Source organism: Chiloscyllium plagiosum, unplaced genomic scaffold (assembly GCF_037043375.1).
Source record: "Chiloscyllium plagiosum isolate Xiang-an unplaced genomic scaffold, Cpla_swu_hap1 HiC_scaffold_7, whole genome shotgun sequence".
In the NCBI taxonomy this organism is placed as follows: Eukaryota; Metazoa; Chordata; class Chondrichthyes; order Orectolobiformes; family Hemiscylliidae; genus Chiloscyllium; species Chiloscyllium plagiosum.
In genome coordinates, this window is record NW_028270145.1 from 108,343,741 (window position 1) to 108,363,424 (window position 19,684).

Sequence of the window (19,684 nt, forward strand, 5' to 3'; positions counted from 1 at the left end):
AACTATGCCCTCTCATGATCGACCCCTCAACCAAGGGGAACAGTTGCTTCCCACTCACCCCATCCATCAATCTTATCCATATCAATCATGTCCCCCTTCAGTCTTCTCTGCTTTAAAGAAAACAATCCAAGCCTATTTAGTCTCTGCTTATAGCTCAAAGTCTCCATCCCAGACAACATCCTGGTGAATCACCTCTGTACCCCCTCTAATGCTATCACAATCTTCCCATGGTGAGGCGACCGGAACTGCACTCAATCCTCCAGCTGAGGCCTGCTCTGTACAACTTTAACAGTACCTCCTTGCTCTTACACTTTATGCCACAACCGATGAAAGCAAATGTCCCATATGTCCTCTTAACTATCCTATTCACGTGCTCCAAGTTCAGGAATCTGCGAATAATTACCCTGAGATCCCTCTAAGCTATCCAGTATCTTGCCATTCATCAAATACTTCATCATCTTGTTTCTCCTTCTAAAGTGCATCACCTGGGCGGCACGGTGGCACAGTGGTTAGCGCTGCTGCCTCACAGCGCCAGAGACCTGGGTTCAATTCCCGCCTCAGGTGACTGACTGTGTGGAGTTGGCACATTCTCCCTTTGTCTGCGTGGGTTTCCTCCGGGTGCTTCGGTTTCCTCCCACAGTCCAAAAAAGCGCAGGTCAGGTGAATTGGCCATGCTAAATTGCCCGTAGTGTTAGGTGCAGGGGTAAATGTAGGGGAATGAGGCTGGGTGGGTTGCGCTTCGGCGGGTCGGTGTGGACTTGTTGGGCCGAAGGGCCTGTTTCCACACTGTAAGTAATCTAATCTAAACCTTGCACTTAAATACCATCTGCCACATCTTCATAGAATGCCTATAATGTGGAAACAGGCCATTCGGCCCAAGTAGTTCACTCTACCTCTCCGAAAAGCATCACCTCCATCCCAGTCCTATACCTGTAACCCCACAATTCCAATGGCTAATCCACTGAAGTTACATACCCCTGGACAACATGGGGCAATTTAGCATGGTCAATCCACCCAACCTGCACATCTTTGGACTGTGGGAAGAAACCGGAGCACCCAGTGTTAACACACGCAGACAAAGGAGAATGTGCAAACTCCACACAGACAGTCGCCCCGGGCAGGAATTGAACCCATGTCCCTGTGAGGCAGCACTGTGCCACTCCTTGTCTTTTGGCCTTTGGTCATAAATTTGGGACCCAAATTAGAGAGAAGGTGAAGGGTTTGGATGAAAATATGCATCTGGGGTGTTACTCTGCTGAGTAGAAGTGATGCCTGAGAACTAAGCAAGACCGAGAGAACAACTTTCCAACAATATAATCTCACTAAATCATAGCTGCATATCCAGCTCATTGTACTTGCAAAGTGGCATGTAACTAATTGTACTGGCAGTCGGGCTAGAGTGTTGTGTCAGTCTGTTTTTCTTGTAATCTGGCTGCAGGTCAAAAGTGAAAACAGCATTTTCTATTGTGGCAAGCTTTGAAGAGAAAGGCAAAACTGATCCTTCCCACAATGGCCACCGAGCCTCCGCACAAAAGCTTTCGGTCTCACGTGGACCCTTACAAGGCTGCTAGTTGCTGAGCTTGCAGGGATTGTGCTCATTCTGCACCTAAACTGGCCAAGAGGCAGCAGTATAAAAGTGGAGCCGCCTCTCTGACCAGGACAACTGCAGCCTCCTTGTTCGACCTTCCCACTGCAAACCCCAGCAAGTGCTCTGCTCATCCGTCTCTAGGTGAGTCGCTTAAGAGTTTAGACAAAAGTTAGAGGGAAAAAAATGTATTGGAGGCAGTCAATGAAATTACTTCTTGCCCGTTTCCGTTCCATGAGTCTAGCAATAGAGCTTGCTATCAGTGGGTGACCACAACTGTGTCCTCTACGTGTAAATGATTTGGATGTGAATGTAGGAGAAATAGTATGTTTGCAGATGGCACCAAAATTAGTGGGCAGTGAAGAAGGTTATCTTAGAGTACAATGGGACCTTGATCAGATGGGCAGGAGTAGCAGATGGAGTTTAATTCAGAGAAATATGTGGTGTTGCATTTTGGTAAGAGAAACAAGGGCAGGAGTTAAACTGTTACCAGTGGGGCCTTGGGGATTTTTTCTAAACAAAGACGCCCAGGGATGTAGGTTCCTTCAAAGTAGAGTTGCAGGTAGACAGGGTGGTGAAGAAGGCTACTGGTACGTTTGCTTTCATTGGTCAGTGCATTGAGTATAGGAGTTGGGAGGTCATGTTGAGACTGTACAGTCCATTGAATAGGCCAGTTTTAGTATACTCATTTAATTCTGGTCTTGCTGTCATAGAAAAAAATGCTGTGAAACTTGAAAGGGTTCAGAAAAAGATTTACAAGGATGTTGCCAGGGTTGGAGGGTTTGAGCTACAGGGAGAGGCTGAACAGGCCGGGGCTGTTTTCCCTGGAGCATCAGAGGTGACCTTATAGAAGTTTATAAAATCATGAGGGCCGTGGATAGGGTGAATAGTCAAGGTCTTTTCCCCAGGATAGGGGGGTTCAAAACTAGGGGTCACTGGTTTAAGGTAAGAGGAGAAAGACTTAAAAGGGACCTGTGGAGCAATTTTTTCATGCAGAGGGTGGTACGTGTATGGAATGAGCTGCCAGAGGAAGTGGTGGAGGCCGGTACAATTGCAACATTTAAAAAGCATCTGGATGGGTATATCAATAGGAAGGATTTCAAGGGATATGGGCAAAATGCTGGCAAATGAGACTGGATTAATTTAGGATATCTATTTGGCATGGACGAGTCAGATTGAAGGTTCTGTTTCTGTGCTGTATGTCTCTATGACTCTGTGGGAGATCTAGATGGGGCATGAACATTTGTACATCTCCTGAACCAGTTTAGACTGTCTTGAACCACACAGCACCAACACTGAGTGGTGCAGCGTAAGTTCGAAATAATGAATTCCATGTCAAGCTAGCTACCCGGAACTCCAGAGAGGGAATGAGAGATTAAGAAAGAGAGTCAGAGACAAAATGCTGAAAAGAGAGAAAAAAAATGTGGGTGTCTTTGAGAGAGAGTGCAGAAATGATTTCCAAGAATCATTCCAGCTGTGAGGAACTTTGGCAATGTGGATCGATTGAAGAAGTTGACAGCGTTCTCCTTGGAGAGAGGAGAACAGTTAGAAGTTTTCAAAATCAGTGGGCCGGGTGGAGTAGTTAGGGAGAAACTGTTTCCATTTGTAAAAGAACATGGAATGAGAGGGCATAGATTTAAAGCAACAGGCAAGTGAAGCAAAAGTGAAACAAAATGAGAAAAAAATGAGAAAAAAAACACCTTTTTCACTCAGCAAGTAGTTGGGATACGGAATGTACTGCCTGGACATGTGGCAGGATAGGTTCAATGGAGGTATTCAAGAGGGACAGTAGATGGTTATTTGGATAGAAATATTGTGTAAGGCTATGGGGATAAAGGCAGGAAATTGGCACAAGGGATAGAACTAGCGCATACTCTGAAGATGGATGAGGGAGATCCAGTAGATGTAGTGTACCTGGACTTTCAGAAAGCTTTTGATAAAGTCCCACATAGGAGGTTAGTGAGCAAAATTAGGGCGCGTGGTATTGGGGGCAAAGTACTAGATTGGATTGAAAATTGGTTGGCTGATAGGAAACAAAGGGTAGTGATAAACGGCTCCATTTTGGAATGGCAGGCAGTGACCAGTGGGGTACCGCAGGGATCCGTGCTGGGACCGCAGCTTTTTACAATATATGTTAATGATATAGAAGATGATATCAGCAATAACATTAGCAAATTTGCTGATGATACAAAGCTGGGTGGCAGGGTGAAATGTGATGAGGATGTTAGGAGATTACAGAGTGACCTGGACAAGTTAGGTGAGTGGGCAGATGCATGGCAGATGCAGTTTAATGTGGATAAATGTATGGTTATCCACTTTGGTGGCAAGAACAGGAAGGCAGATTACTACCTCAATGGAATCAATTTAGGTAAAGGGGCAGTACAAAGAGATCTGGGTGTTCTTGTACACCAGTCAATGAAGGCAAGCATGCAGGTACAGTAGGTGGTGAAGAAGGCTAATAGCATGCTGGCCTTCATAACAAGAGGAATTGAGTATAGAAGCAAAGAGGTGCTTCCGCAGCTGTACAGGGCCCTGGTGAGACCACACCTGGAGTACTATGTGCAGTTCTGGTCTCCAAATTTGAGGAAAGACATTCTGGCTATTGAGGGAGTGCAGCGTAGGTTCACGAGGTCAATTCCTGGAATGGCGGGATTACCTTACGCTGAAAGACTGGAGTGACTGGGCTTGTATACCCTTGAGTTTAGAAGACTGAGAGGAGATCTGATTGAGATATATAAGATTATGAAAGGATTGGACACTCTGGCAGCAGGAAACATGTTTCCGCTGATGGGTGAGTGCTGAACCAGAGGACACAGCTTAAAAATACGGGGTAGACCATTTAGGACAGAGATAAGGAGAAACTTCTTCACCCAGAGAGTGGTGGGTGTGTGGAATGCTCTGCCCCAGAGGGCAGTGGAGGCCCAGTGTCTGGATTCATTTAAGAAAGAGTTGGATAGAGCTCTCAAAGATAGTGGAATCAAGGGTTATGGAGATAAGGCAGGAACAGGATACTGATTAGGAATGATCAGCCATGATCATATTGAATGGTGGTGCAGGCTCGAAGGGCAGAATGGCCTACTCCTGCACCTATTGTCTATTGTCTATTGTTTATTGTCTATTGTCTATACTCGATGGGCGGAAGGGTGTTTTTGAGCTGTAGACCTCTATGAGTCCGTGATTGACACTCCCCCAAGCATATCTTGCCAAAAATCACTAATTGGTGTCCCCTGGTCCTTGTACAATCAACTAATGGGATGGTTTTTCTTACTTACCCTTATCAAAATGTGTCAGAATCATGTTCTGCACTGGTTGGTCTTCCTCAAATCTCTTTGTTCCAAGGTGTGTATACGGTTAAGGGACATTCTCCTTAGTCAAGCAAGCACGGTATCATTCAGATAGAGTTGGTCCTGATGAAGGGCTTTTTCCCGAAACGTCGATTTTCCTACCCCACGGATGCTGCCTGAACTGCGGTGCTTTTCCAGCACCACTCTAATTTAGACTCTGATTTCCAGCATCTGCAGTCCTCACTTTTGCCTGGTGCCAATAAAGGCAGAGTGTATAAGAGGGAGGGATACAAAAAAGGCAGCAGCATTATGAGGGGGATAGAGGGGTTACAAAGCATCAAATAAAACATTCTCAAGGCAAGGTCCTGCGCACTGCGTCCTTGACATGTGGAGACTGTTATGCAGCTGTTACTACATGATTTGGACTGCTCAGGACGCTCCTGGTCTCACTGACAGCCATTGGTTGTATCAGAAGGATTTGCAGATGGATAACCAGCTGTGGTTTTTTTGCTGCAGAATAATACACTTTTCAGGTAGGACTAGAACCTGGAGCTGCTGCTGTAGAAATAGGGTGGGGTCAGAGGTCACCAGAAATGGCATAGAACATAGAAGAATACAGCGCAGTACAGGCCCTTTGGCCCTCGATGTTGCGCCGATCCAAGCCCACATAACCTACACTAGCCCACTATCCTCCATATGCCTATCCAATGCCCGCTTAAATGCCCATAATGAGGGAGAGTCCACCACTGCTACTGGCAGGGCATTCCATGAACTCACGACTCGCTGAATAAAGAACCTACCCCTAACATCTGTCCTATGCCTACCCCCCCTTAATTTAAAGCTATGCCCCCTCGTAATAGCTGACTCCATACGTGGAAAAAGGTTCTCACGGTCAACCCTATCTAAACCCCTAATCATCTTGTACACCTCTATCAAGTCACCCTAAACCTTCTTTTCTCCAATGAAAACAAACCTAAGTGCCTCAGCCTTTCCTCATACGATCTTCCTACCATACCAGGCAACATCCTGGTAAACCTCCTCTGCACCCGTTCCAGTGCCTCCACATCCTTCCTATAGTATGGCGACCAAAACTGCACACAATACTCCAGATGCGGCCACACTAGAGTCTTATACAACTGCTGAAAATGTGTTGTTGGAAAAGCGCAGCAGGTCAGGCAGCATTCAGGGAATAGAAGAATCGACGTTTCGGGCACAAGCCCTTCTTCAGGAATTCTTATACAACTGCAACATGATCTCAGGACTCCGGAACTCAATTCGTCTACCAATAAAAGCCAGTACGCCATATGCCTTCTTCACCGCACTATTTACCTGGGTGACAACTTTCAAAGATCTGTGTACATGGACACCAAGATCCCTCTGCTCATCCACACTACCAAGTATCCGACCATTAGCCCAGTACCCCATCTTTTGAGGCATGACAGTAAATCCGGACAGAGAGAGTAAGGGAGGAGAGGAGGGCGGTGAAATCAGAGGAGAAGGTGCTTTGAAAGGAAAAGGCTGACCAGAGGATCAGTCACTAGAAGACAGATTTACAATTACTTCAGGAGGAAACTGTACGCTGATGTTGAGAAAATATTTTATGCAGAGTGTTGTTATTGTGGAGCTTGTTATAGTGTAATAACAGCACAGGAGGAGGCCACTCAGCCAACCAGTCTACGCCCAAGCTGATTCTGCAATGCACAGCATTGATAGTGGATATAAAATCCCTACCATGGCCGTTCAACCCAACACTCCAACACTCCAACTAGCATCCCACACAGACTGACACCCCCACCCTATCCCTGCATTTCCCATGACTAACTCACCTAGCCTGCACATCCCTGGACACTATGGGCAATTTAGCATGACCTATTCACCCTAACCTGCACATCTTTGGGCTGTGGCAGGAAACCTACACAGACACAGGGAGAAGGTACAAACTCCAGATCCTTGGCACTGTGAGGCAGCAGTGCTAACCACTGAGCCACCATACCCCAGAGTCAGATGATTTCAAAAGGAAACTGGACAGTCACCTGAGAGGGATACATTTGCAAGGCAACAGAAATAAAGTGGAATGGATTAGATGACCCCTTGTCCACTCAGTTCTTTACCCTGTCCCAATTCGGGGCTGTTAAAGAAGCCAGCTCCTGCTACAGAGGAACTAGGGAAATCAATTAACTCAATTCAAATGTGGGCCAAACCATTTCATGTTAATTCATTCTTGGGTTATGGGCATCGCTGGCAAGGCTGGCATTTATTTCCCATTCTAGTTGCCCCTAAGAAGAAGGCAATGGGGTTTCTTCTTGAATTGACTCAACTTTATTGTCACATATAATCACCTGAGTATAGTGAAAAGTTTACAAGTCGACCCTTATGGCACCATCTTAGGTACCTAGGTACAGATTCTTGAGTACAAATTCTGAGGGGAAAGATTTAGAAAAATAAAGGAATTTTTAAAAATCCAGCATTACAGACCTTCAAAAGTACAAAATCATAGTAATAAATCAGAAAAATATAAAAATAAAATGATCAGAATAACAGTCCTTCTACTGGAGCAGTCTGCTGGTGAGGATTTTCCCCAGGTGCTTGTTGGGGAAAGTGGTCTCAGGTTATGAGCTAGATTCTATGATGGAGTGATAGCCCAAGTTGGGTTGGTGTGCCACTTTGAGGACACTATGGAGGTGAGGGTGCCCATGTGAACCCACTGGCCTTGCCCTTTTGGATGGTGACGGGCACAGCTTAATATCTCAGTTTGATATCAGTGAGATAAGTGGATGGGACTTGAGTGAGGATGTTCCCTACTGCAGAATCAATAGACAGCACCACCAATATGAACAGGACAGTGCATTTAACAGAAACAGCTGGTGAGACAGAGCTTGTTGTTTCTACCGCTGACAATATATCCTTCCGCCCACAGCTACACAAGGTACAGGGCGATATTTCAAGATGACGACCCAACCGATGGACATCATGGGCCAGTGGAAGATCACCGTCTGGGAAGAGCAAAACTTCCAGGGAAAACATTGTGAGTTTATGCTGGAATGTCCTAACATCATGGAGCGAGGATTCAACAAGATACGATCCATTAAGGTGGAATGCGGACCGTAAGTATTCAGCATCACCCTGGCCCCTGCAAACTTAAAGATTCTATTAAACCTAAAAACATTTGCAAAACAGAGCCCCTTGTAGCACAGTGATAGTGTCCCTACCTCAGAGAAAGGAGACCTGGGTTCACGTCCCATTTGCTCTAAGATGTTGGGACAGATCGATCGAAAATATCGATAATTGCAGAAAAGTGGCAGGTCAGGGTGCAACATAATTAAGAGATGTTGTTGTTTATTGCCAAGTGAATTGAACAAAGCAGGGAGATTATGCATCAGCTGTATAGGATGTTGAAGACACCACATCTGAGGTACTTTGCATAGTGTTGGTCTCATTATTTAATGAAGGATGTAAAAATAGTGGAAGCAACTATGGGCGGCACGGTGGCACAGTGGTTAGCACTGCTGCCTCACAGCGCCAGAGACCCGGGTTCAATTCCTGACTCAGGCGACTGTCTGTGTGGAGTTTGCACGTTCTCCCCATGTCTGCGTGGGTTTCCTCCGGGTGCTCCGGTTTCCTCCCACAGTCCAAAGATGTGCAGGTCAGGTGAATTGGTCACGCTAAATTGCCTGTAGTGTTAGGTAAAGGGATAAATGTAGGGGAATGGGTGGGTTGCGCTTCGGCGGGTCTTGGGTCGAAGGGCCTGTTTCCACACTGTCAGTAATCTAACCTAAAAAAAAAACTCAGAGAAGGTCGACAGGACTAACACCTGGAATGGGCAGCTTGTCTGACGAGGCAGGAATGAGCAGATTAGGCTTGTGGCTGGTGGAGCTGAGAAGAAGGAAATGTGAAGTGATTGAAAGATCCAGAGGGGTGTTGACAAGGTGGATTTGGAAAGGATATTTCCTTTAGTGGGAAAATCTAGGACTAGAGGTCACTGCTTCAAATTAAAGGAAATAAAAACAGGGATAACAAGAATTATTGTCTCATATTCAGGCTTCCTCAAAAGGCAGTGGAAGCAGAGTCCAAATAGTTTTAAGGCTGAGGCAGATAGATTCTGGATAAGTAAGATGGTAAAGATTTATCAGGAGTAGATGGGATTGTAGTGTAGTCATGATCTTTTCGAACGGCTGAGGAGTTTAAGTGGCTGAGTGGTCTATTGCTGTGACTAATTGGTTATGCTCCTATATTCAGATTTCTCTTGTAGTGTGCAAGGCATGTGACAGTATCTGGGGACAGAGTTTAACGAAGGGGGAGAGGGAATGTTTGGTCAGGTACCTGACTGTCTCCTGATGAACTCCCAGGAAGAGCGAGTGCACAGATGTTAAGTTGTGGACAGCTTTGGGCTTGGCTGTGATTCCCCACGTGGTCAAACTGCCTGTTGAAATTCACTGTGCAGACTTTGGAAGGGAGAAGCTCCTCTAGGATTGGCTTTGGAATGAACGCCGTGCCTATGGAAATGTATCCTGGCATGAGTTGGCATCTATGGGAAAAATGGGTGAGAGTGGTGAGGAAACTGGACATAGATCAAGGTTATTGGTAAGCTGCCAGAGGATGGGTGGGGGTCGGTACATTTAAAAGGCATCTGGATGGGTACATAAATATGAAGGGTTTTGAGGGCTATGGACCAAATGCTGGCAAATGGGGCTAGATTAGAATATAGAATATTACAGCGCAGTACAGGCCATTGGCTCTCAATGTTGTGCCGACTTAATTTAGGATATCTGGTCGGCATGGACGAGTTGGACCGAAGGGTCTGTTTCTGTGCTATAGAGCTCTGACTCTATGTCGGTTTCATGAAAGGTTGTCTGTTCATGTGGAAATCTGACTGACTCTCTTCTTTTCTGCTCTGCCTTGCAGCTGGGTGGGATATGAGTATCCAGAGTTTCAAGGCCAGCAGTTCATCCTGGAGAAAGGTGACTACCCACACTGGGATGCTTGGAGTGGAAACAGTGGCTACAGAACAGAGCACATGCTCTCCTTCCGCCCCATCAAGTGTGCTGTGAGTCCATCATAACCTTTGACTGCCTCTCTCAGTTCCCTAATCCCCCAAACCTATAATAGTCAAAACGAGAGGGACAATATCCTCTTGTAATTTAATCTCAACCACCTTTGTAAAGTATCAGGTTATTGGTTACTCAGTGGCTACAGCATATTTCCCCAACTTAACAGAGGAAGGAAGCTCTGGCAATGGAGGGAGTGCAGCGAAGATTTACCAGGCTGATTCCTGGGCTGGCAGGGCTAATGTGTGAAGAGGGATTGGATTGGTTGGGGACATATTCACTGGAGTTGAGAAGAATAAGGGGGGGATTGCATAGAAACCAAGAAGATTCTAATAGGACAAGTTGATCTCTCTCTGCACCTTCTTGGCAGCTGTAACATTGTGTCCTGCCCTCTGTTCTGTTGCCCTGATGTACTTGTACAGTACAATCTGCCTATAAAGCACTTAAGACAACACGTTTCACTGTACATTGGTACACATGACAGTAATAAATCAAATCAAATCAAAAACTCAGAATGTTCCCGATGACAAGGGAGCTCAGAATGGGTGGGGGTGGGGTCACAGTTTAAAGGTATGGGGCAGGCCTTTTTGGACTGAGGTGAGGAGACATGTCTTCACCCAGAGAGTGAGGAGCCTGTGGAATTCTCTGCCACAGAAAGTAGTTGAGGCCAAAACATTGGCTATTTTTAAGAAGGAGTTAAATATGGTTCTTAGGGCTAAAGGGATTAAAGGGTATGGGGAGAAGTTGGGAACAGGGCACTGAGTTGGATGGTCAGCCACGATCGTATTAAAACAGGGACCCGGCTCACAAGGGCTGAACAGCCTACTCCTGTCCCTATTTTCTGTGTTTCAATGTTTATCACCAATTAACTGTGTACCTGGGCTTTGGTGTCTTATGGTGGCACAGTGGTTAGCACTGCTGCCTCACAGCGCCAGAGACTCGGGTTCAATTCCCGCCTCAGGCGACTGACTGTGTGGAGTTTGCACGTTCTCCCCGTGTCTGCGTGGGTTTCCTCCGGGTGCTCCGGTTTCCTCCCACAGTCCAAAGATGTGCAGGTCAGATGAATTGGTCATGCTAAATTGCCCGGTTCTACCTCCTTCCCAAGATCTACAAGCCTGACCATCCTGGCTGACCCATTGTCTCAGCATGCTCCTGCCCCACTGAACTCATCTCTACCTACCTCGACACTGTCCTATCCCCCCTAGTCCAGGAACTCCCCACACACGTTCAAGACACCACCCACGCCCTCCACCTCCTCCAAGACTTCCGTTTCCCCGGCCCCCAATGCCTCATCTTCACCATGGATACCCAATCCCTCTACACCTCCATCCGCCATGACCAGGGCCTCCAAGCCCTCCGTTTTTTCCTCTCCAGACGTTCCCAACAGTACCCCTCCACCGACACTCTCATTCGTTTGGCCGAACTGGTCCTCACCCTTAACAATTTCTCCTTTGAATCCTCCCACTTCCTCCAGACCAAAGGGGTAGCCATGGGCAGACGTATGGGCCCCAGCTATGCCTGTCTCTTTGTTGGCTACGTAGAGCAGTTGATCTTCCGTAATTACACCGGCACCACTCCCCACCTCTTCCTCCGCTACATTGATGACTGCATTGGTGCCACCTCGTGCTCCCGTGAGGAGGTTGAGCAATTCATCAACTTCACCAACACATTCCACCCTGACCTTAAATTTACCTGGCCCATCTCTGACACCTCCCTCCCCTTCCTGGACCTCTCCATCTCCATCAGTGATGACCGACTTGACACTGACATTTTCTACAAACCCACCGACTCCCACAGCTACTTGGATTACACCTCTTCCCACCCTACCTCTTGCAAAAATGCCATCCCGTATTCCCAATTCCTCCGCCTCCGCCATATCTGCTCCCAGGAGGAGCAGTTCCACCATAGAACACACCAGATGGCCTCCTTCTTTAGAGACCGCAATTTCCCTTCCCACGTGGTTAAAGATGCCCTCCAACGCATCTTGTCCACATCCCGCACCTCCGCCCTCAGACCCAACCCCTCCAACCGCAACAAGGACAGAACGCCCCTGGTGCTCACCTTCCACCCTACCAACCTTCGCATAAACCAAATCATCCGCCGACATTTCCGCCACCTCCAAACAGACCCCATCACCAGGGATATATTTCTCTCCCCACCCCTCTCCGCCTTCCGCAAAGACCGTTCCCTCCGTGACTACCTGGTCAGGTCCACGACCCCCTACGACCCACCCTCCCATCCTGGCACTTTCCCCTGCCACCGCAGGAACTGTAAAACCTGTGCCCACACCTCCTCCCTCACCTCCATCCAAGGCCCTAAAGGAGCCTTCCACATCCATTAAGGTTTTACCTGCACATCCACTAATATCATTTATTGTATCCGTTGCTCCCGATGCGGTCTCCTCTACATTGGGGAGACTGGGCGCCTCCTAGCAGAGCGCTTTAGGGAACATCTCCGAGACACCCGCACCAATCAACCAAATCGCCCCGTGGCTCAACATTTCAACTCCCCCTCCCACTCTGCCGAGGATATGGAGGTGCTGGGCCTCCTTCACCGCCGCTCCCTCACCACCAGACGCCTGGAGGAAGAACGCCTCATCTTCTGCCTCAGAACACTTCAACCCCAGGGCATCAATGTGGATTTCAACAGTTTCCTCATTTCCCCTTCCCCCACCTCATCCTAGCTTCTAACCTCCAGCAACTCGATCCCCTGACCTGTCCGGACTTGTCCGACCTGCCCAGCTCCTTTTCCACCTATCCACTCCACCCTCTCCTCCCTGACCTATCACCTTCATCTCCTTCCCCACTGACCTATTGTACTCTATGCTAATCTCTCCCCACCCCCACCCTCCTCTAGCTTATCTCTCCACGCTTCAGGCTCTCTGCCTTTATTCCTGATGAAGGGCTTTTGCCCGAAACGTCGATTTTGCCTGTCCTCGGATGCTGCCTGAATTGCTGTGCTCTTCCAGCACCACTGATCCAGAAAATGGGATGAAGGCCTTGTTTAGCTGGGGAGTGGAATATAGGAGCAAGGACGTCTTGTTACAATTTTATAAGACATTGGTTAGGCTACAGAGCACAGTTCTGGTCACCATACTATAGGAAGAATGTGATTGAACTGGAGGAGAGGCAGAGGACATTCACCAGGAAGTTGCCTGGAATGGAAAGTCTCAGTTATGAGGAGAGACTGGATAGGCTGGATTTGTTTTCCCTGGAGCAGAGAAGGCTGAGGGGGTTCTGACTGACATGTACAAAATTATGAGAGGCACGGACAGTGTAGATTGTGAGAATCTCTTCCCCATGGCTGGCATTTCTAAGACCAAATTGCCAGAGTATAATAGGCTCTGGACCAAGTGCAAGTAAATGGGATTAGTTTAGTTTGGTGTCTGTTGGTCAGCACAGACATGGTGGGCTGAAGGGCCTGTTTCTATGCTGTTTGTCTGAGTGACTCTATGATTACACTGAGTGAAAGGTGTGACACGTGAGAGAATACCTGGGGTAGGATGTGTCACACAGTATGACATGATATAATCCGGAATATGTTTGGTGGATTGGAATAAATCCAATAACACACAGTCAGGAATATGCTGCATTCAAGACTGACTTCTGTGGTGGTGGATAGGAAGTGTAGGAGTAAGGAGGTGGGTGGTTGTGGGGGTAGGGAAGTGGGGTTTTGACCAGGCAAGACCCCCACCCCGCAGGAAGAAATATTGTTTGGCAGCTGTCCCACCAGAAAGAACCCTGTCTTACAGCCATTAGATAATGGGGAAGGGAGGGAAATAGCAATGTCGGCGATATCCCCTCTCCGGCCTATCACCCTCACCTTAACCTCCTTCCATCTATCGCATTCCCAACGCCCCTCCCGCAAGTCCCTCCTCCCTACCTTTTATCTTAGCCTGCTTGGCAAACCCTCCTCATTCATGAAGAAGGGCTTATGCCCGAAACGTCGATTCTCCTGCTCCTTTGATGCTGCCTGACCTGCTGGGCTTTTCCAGCAACACATCATTAAGCTGTTAATCCAGAGACCCAAGTAATGTTCCAGGGACCCGGTTCAAATCCCACCACGGCAGATGGTGTACTTTGAACTTAGTAAAATCTGAAACAAAGAGTTAATGATGACTGTGTAATATTGTTGGAAAAACCCCATCTGGCTCACTAATATCCTTTAGGGAAGGAAACTGCCATCCTTACCTGGTCTGGCCTACATGTGACTCCAGACCCACAGCAATGTAGTTGACTCTTAACTGCCCTCTGGGCAATTAGGGATGGGCAATAAATGCTGGACCTGCCAGTGCTGCCCTCATCCCATGAGTGAATAAAAAAGGAGGTCTTCTGCCCCTTAGTGGGACGTACCCCGCACTACACCACTGGTGCACAGATGTTAAGTTGTGGACAGCTTTGGACTTGTCTGTGATTCCCCACGTGGCCAGACTACCGGTTGAAATTCACTGCGAAGACTTCGGATGGGAGAAGCTCCTCTAGGATTGGCTTTGGAATGAAATTGGTGCCTATGGAAATTTATCCCGGCATGAGTTGGCATCAATGGGAAAAGTGGGTGAAAGTGTTGAGGAAACTGGGAGCAGAGGGCCAACTTAACTAGCCTCAGGGTCTTGCAGTCCCAGCTAGTTTAACACCTGGATTGCTTACATGTGGAAACAGGCCTTTCGGCCCAAAAGATCCACACCGACCCTCCCCCCTACATTTAATACTACAGGCAATTTGGCCTGGCCAATTCACCTAAACTGCACATTCTTTTTTTTGGATTGTGGGAGGAAACCAGAACAAACCCACAGAGAATGTGCAAACTCCACACAGAGAGTCACCTGAGGCAGGAATTGAACCCAGGTCTCTGGTGCTGTGAGGTAGCAGTGCTAATCACTGTGCCACCCACCTACTGAACAATTAGTGTGGATATCCTTCCATCCCAATAACCAAAACTAACCACAGCCGTTTACAATATACATGAAGGACTTGGGGGAAGGAAGTGAGTGTACTGCTGTCAGATTTACAGAGGGCACTAAAACAGGTGGAAAGGCAGATTGTGAGAGGGAGGCAAACAGTTTACAGAGAGATAGCAGTAGGTTTAGTGAACGGACAAAATGTTGGCAAGTGGAGCATAATGTGGAGCAATGTGACATTCATTTTCAAAGGGAGAATATTATTTAAATGGAGCAAAACTGCAGAATGCTGCAACACAAAGGGAGTTGGAGGAGACTTATGCACCAGACACCGGAGCAGCAGGTAATCAGGAGGGTGAACGGAATGCTGGCTCTTATTTCAAGGGAATTGGAATGTAAGGATAAGGAAGCCTTCCTGCAACTGAAATGGTGCAATGGTAGTGTCCCTGCCTCTGAAGCAAGAGGTCTGGGTTCAAGCCCTACCTTTTGTAGAGGTGTGTAATAAAATCTCAGAGCGGGTTAGTTAGTAAAATCAAATATCTATGAAGTGCTGGTGAGACCAAATCTGGAATAGTGTCAGTAGTTTTTGTTCCCTTATTTAAGCAAAGATATTATTTCATTGGAGGCAGATCAGAGATGGTTCACTTGGATGATCCCCAGTCTGGAGGGATGGTCTTATGAGCAAAGACTAAATATGTTGGGACTGCACTCACTGGAGTTTAGAAGTGATCACATTGAAACATACAGAGGCTAGACAGGTAAATGTTGGGAGGATGACTCCCATCATGGGAGAGTCTAGGACCCGAGGGCAGAGTCTTAGTATAAAGGGATGTTAATTTAACATGGGATGAGGAGGAGTTATTCCTCTCAGAGGGTTGGAGTCTTTGCAACTTATTGCTACAGAGAGCTGTGTGGGGCAGAGTCCTTGTGTAAATTTAAGACTGAGATAGATGGATCGTTAACCAGTCAGTGAATCGCCTATACCAAGAATGACCATAAGACCATAAGAAATAGGAGTGGAAGTAAGGCCATTTGGCCCATCGAGTCCACTCCGCCATTCAATCATGGCTGATGGGCGTTTCAATGCCACTTACCCGCACTCTCCCTGTATTCCTTAATTCCTTGCGAGATTAAGAATTTATCAATCTCTGCCTTGAAGACATTTAATGTCCCAGCCTCCACTGCGCTCCATGGCAATGAGTTTCACAAGCCCACCACTCTCTGGCTGAAGACATGTCTCCTCATTTCCGTTCTAAACTGACCGCCTCTAATTCTAAGGCTGTGCCCACGGGCTCTAGTCTCTCCTCCTAACGGAAACAAATTCCCAGCGCCTACCCTTTCTAAGCCATGCATTATCTTGTAAATTTCTATTAGATCTCCCCTCAACCTTCTAAACTCTAACAAACACAATCCCAGGATCCTCTTATGTTAGCTGAAAATGTGTCGCTGGAAAAGCGCAGCAGGTCAGGCAGCATCCAAGGAGCAGGAGAATCGACGTTTCGGGCATGAGCCCTTCTTCATGAATGAGGAGATTGTGCCAAGCAGGCTAAGATAAAAGGTAGAGAGGAGGGACTTGGGGGAGGGGCGTTGGAAATGCGATAGGTGGAAGGAGGTTAAGGTGAGGGTGATCGGCCGGAGTGGGGGTGGGGGCGGAGAGGTCAGGAAGAAGATTGCAGGTGAGGAAGGTGGTGCTGAGTTCGAGGGTTGGGACTGAGACAAGGTGGGGGGAGGGGAAATGAGGAAACTGGAGAAATCTGAGTTCATCCTTGTGGTTGGAGGGTTCCTAGGTGGAAGATGAGGCACTCTTCCTCCAGCCGTCCCCGTCCACATTCTGGCCTATCACCCTCACCTTAACCTCCTACCACCTATCGCATTTCCAACGCCCCTCCCCCAAGTCCCTCCTCCCTACCTTTTACCTTAGCCGGCTTGGCACACTCTCCTCTTTCCTGAAGAAGGGCTCATGCCTGAAACATCGATTCTCCTGCTCCTTGGATGCTGCCTGACCTGCTGCGCTTTTCCAGCACCACACTCTTGACTCTGACCTCCAGCATCTGCAGTCCTCACTTTCTCCTCTTATGTTAGGCCTACCATTCCAGAGATCATCTGTGTAAATCTCCACTGGACACACTCCATTGTCAGTATGTCCTTCCTGAGGTGTGGGGCCCAAAACTGGACGAAGTGTTCTAAATGGGGCCTAACTAGGGCTTTATAAAGTCTCAGTAGCACATCGCTGCTTTTACATTCCAACTCTCTTGAGATAAATGACAACATTACATTTGCTTTCTTAACCACGGACTCAATGTTTCAGGTTAGCATGCACTTGGTGCCCTCACAGGGGCTTGAGGTGCTGTACATATTTATAATGCAGCCACTTGCACACTTTCTCTCTGTTTCCAGAATCACAGCGACAGCAAGGTCACTCTTTATGAAAATGAGAACTTCCAGGGCCGTAAGTTTGAGTTGTGCGATGACTACCCCTCCCTGCAGGCCATGGGTTGGTGTAACAAGGAGGTTGCTTCCATCAAGGTGAACTCTGGAGCGTAAGTACTCATTGGGTCACGTCGATACTGATGTTTTATCATGCGGTTAAATGTCCCCCCCCCCATCTCCAACCCCTTCTCCCCAATCCCCCCCCCCGAAGAGTTTTTCCCTTTTGATATCAGTTGGTTAGCCCATTGTCCCACTGGACAAGTACCTCCACAATTTTGACCCCCCACCCTGAGTATATCTGTTACATGATAAATTTGGAGACAGATACTGTTCAGTGTGTGAAATTAGAGTCGGAAACAGTGTGGTCTTGGCACACTCACCAATTACACATTGATCTCCACACCCTTCCTTGTTTCTGTGATCTGCCCGGCCCTTCAGTCCTCTGAGATGCCTGTATTCCTGCCGAGTCTGGCCGCCTGCACAGCTCCTGATTTCCAACACTCACCCACTGGTGGTCATGACATCAGATATCTTGAGCCTGACCCTAAATAAACCTCTCCACTATTTCTCATATCCTGCCATTCTGACCCCCACCTTTGACTGAGATCAATATCGTGTGGCGTGGCTCAGCGTCAATATGTTTTTTTGCTTGATGACACTTCTTCAAGAGAACTTGATCTGGTTCCATGGTGTAACAAGTTCTACATAAGTGCACGTCATCGTTGCAGGTGGGTTGGCTACCAGTACCCAGGATACAGGGGCTACCAGTACATCTTTGAGAGAGACAGACACAATGGTGAGTTCAAGAACTACAACGAATACAGCACCCAGGCCCATACCAATCAGCTCCAGTCTATCCGCCGAATCCAGCACTGAGCAATGGACTGCTCAGCTTCCTCCTCGCTAACCTGTACTAAGAAGTAACTGTAGTGAACAATAAAACAAAAAGCATTCTGCAAAACACTTGAGAGTTGTTACTGTATTCATTGCCCATTGCCTAATGTTTGGGAGAATCTTGCGGTGGCAGGACTGATAAGACATTGGATTGGTTTTGCTGCAGTTTAGAAGAATGAGGGGGATTCTCATAGAATTGTAACAGGAGGAGACAGGGTATGTTGGCCTTCACAGTGAGGGTATTCGAGTACAGGACTTCCCCCACCTCCCACCTGCATCTACCTATTGTCTTGCAAGCTACTTCCCTCCTTCACTGCCATCCCTGCCTCCTATTTATCTCTCAGCCCCCTCCCCACCTCTCCCCTGCCCCACATTCCTGAAGAAGGCCTTATGCCCGAAACGTCGACTCTCCTGCTCCTCAGATGCTGCCTTACCTGCTGTGCTTTTCCAGCACCTCACTTTGCGACTCTAACACTCCAGCATTGGCAGTCCTCACTTTCTCCCTGTTGCTGTAGCTATCCAGGGCCTCGGTGAGGCCACACATTGTGTGCAGTTTTGATCACCTTATTTGAGAAAGGATGTTCTGGCGATGGAGGGAGCACAGCAAAGGTCTACCAGACTGATTCATGGAATTATGTTTGAAACTTGGAAGGGTTCAGGAAAGGGTTGGAGGGTTTGAGCTAAAGGGAAAAGCTGACTAGGCTGGGATTATTTTCGCTGGACCGTCAGAGACTGAGGGATAACCTTATAGAAGGTCTTCATTCCTGAAGAAGGGCTTATGCCCGAAACGTCGATTCTCCTTCTCCTTTGATGCTGCCTGACCTGCTGCGCTTTTCCAGCAACACATTTTTAAGCGGTAACCTTATAGAGGCTGATAAAATCATGAGGGGCATGGAGAGGGTAAATAGACAGGGTCTTTTCCCCAGGGTGGGGAGTCCAAAACTAGAAGACGTAAATTTAGGGTGAAAGGGGAAGGATTTAAAAGGGATGTAAGAGGCAAATTTTTCACAAAGAGGGTGTTTCGTGGGTGGAATGAGCTGCCAGGTAGAGGCTGGTGCAATTATACCATTTAGAGTCATAGAGATGTACAGCACAGAAACAGACCCTTCGGTCCAACCATCCATGCTGACCAGATATCCCAACCCAATCTAGTCCCACCTGCCAGCACTTGGCCCATATCCCTCCAAACCCTTCCTATTCATCCATATGTCTTTTAAATGTCGCAATTGTACCAGCCTCCACCACTTCCTCTAGCAGCTCATTCCATACACGTATCACCCTCTGCGTGAAAAAGTTGAATTTCACTGTTTAATTTTCCAAGACGCACTCCGATGTCCAGCAATACATGAATTCAACAGCAAGGATGGTAACTGCTAACTCTGTCAGTTAGCAAAGTGGGTTCTTTCTCTCTCTCTCTCTCCTGCACTGTCCTCACCATGTGCTTCCTTTGTCTGTTCTTCTCCCTTTAAAAACTGCTGTTGTTTTGACTTTTTTTTCTCTCAAGTTCCAAACAATGCAACAGCATGTAAAACAGTAAATGCTGCTCCTG

General features: G+C 47.5%; 1 protein-coding gene across 1 annotated transcript; it reads left to right on the plus strand.

The window, feature by feature from the left end:
• The first annotated feature begins 1,599 nt into the window (after positions 1-1,599).
• On the plus strand, positions 1,600-18,204 carry LOC122551784 (beta-crystallin A2). The gene is made up of 5 exons (XM_043694247.2): positions 1,600-1,729; positions 7,787-7,973; positions 9,772-9,913; positions 17,209-17,351; positions 17,970-18,204. The coding sequence occupies exons 2-5, from the start codon at positions 7,816-7,818 to the stop codon at positions 18,115-18,117; spliced, it is 591 nt and encodes a 196-aa protein (XP_043550182.1). The 5' UTR covers positions 1,600-1,729; positions 7,787-7,815; the 3' UTR covers positions 18,118-18,204.
• The last annotated feature ends 1,480 nt before the right edge of the window (positions 18,205-19,684 follow it).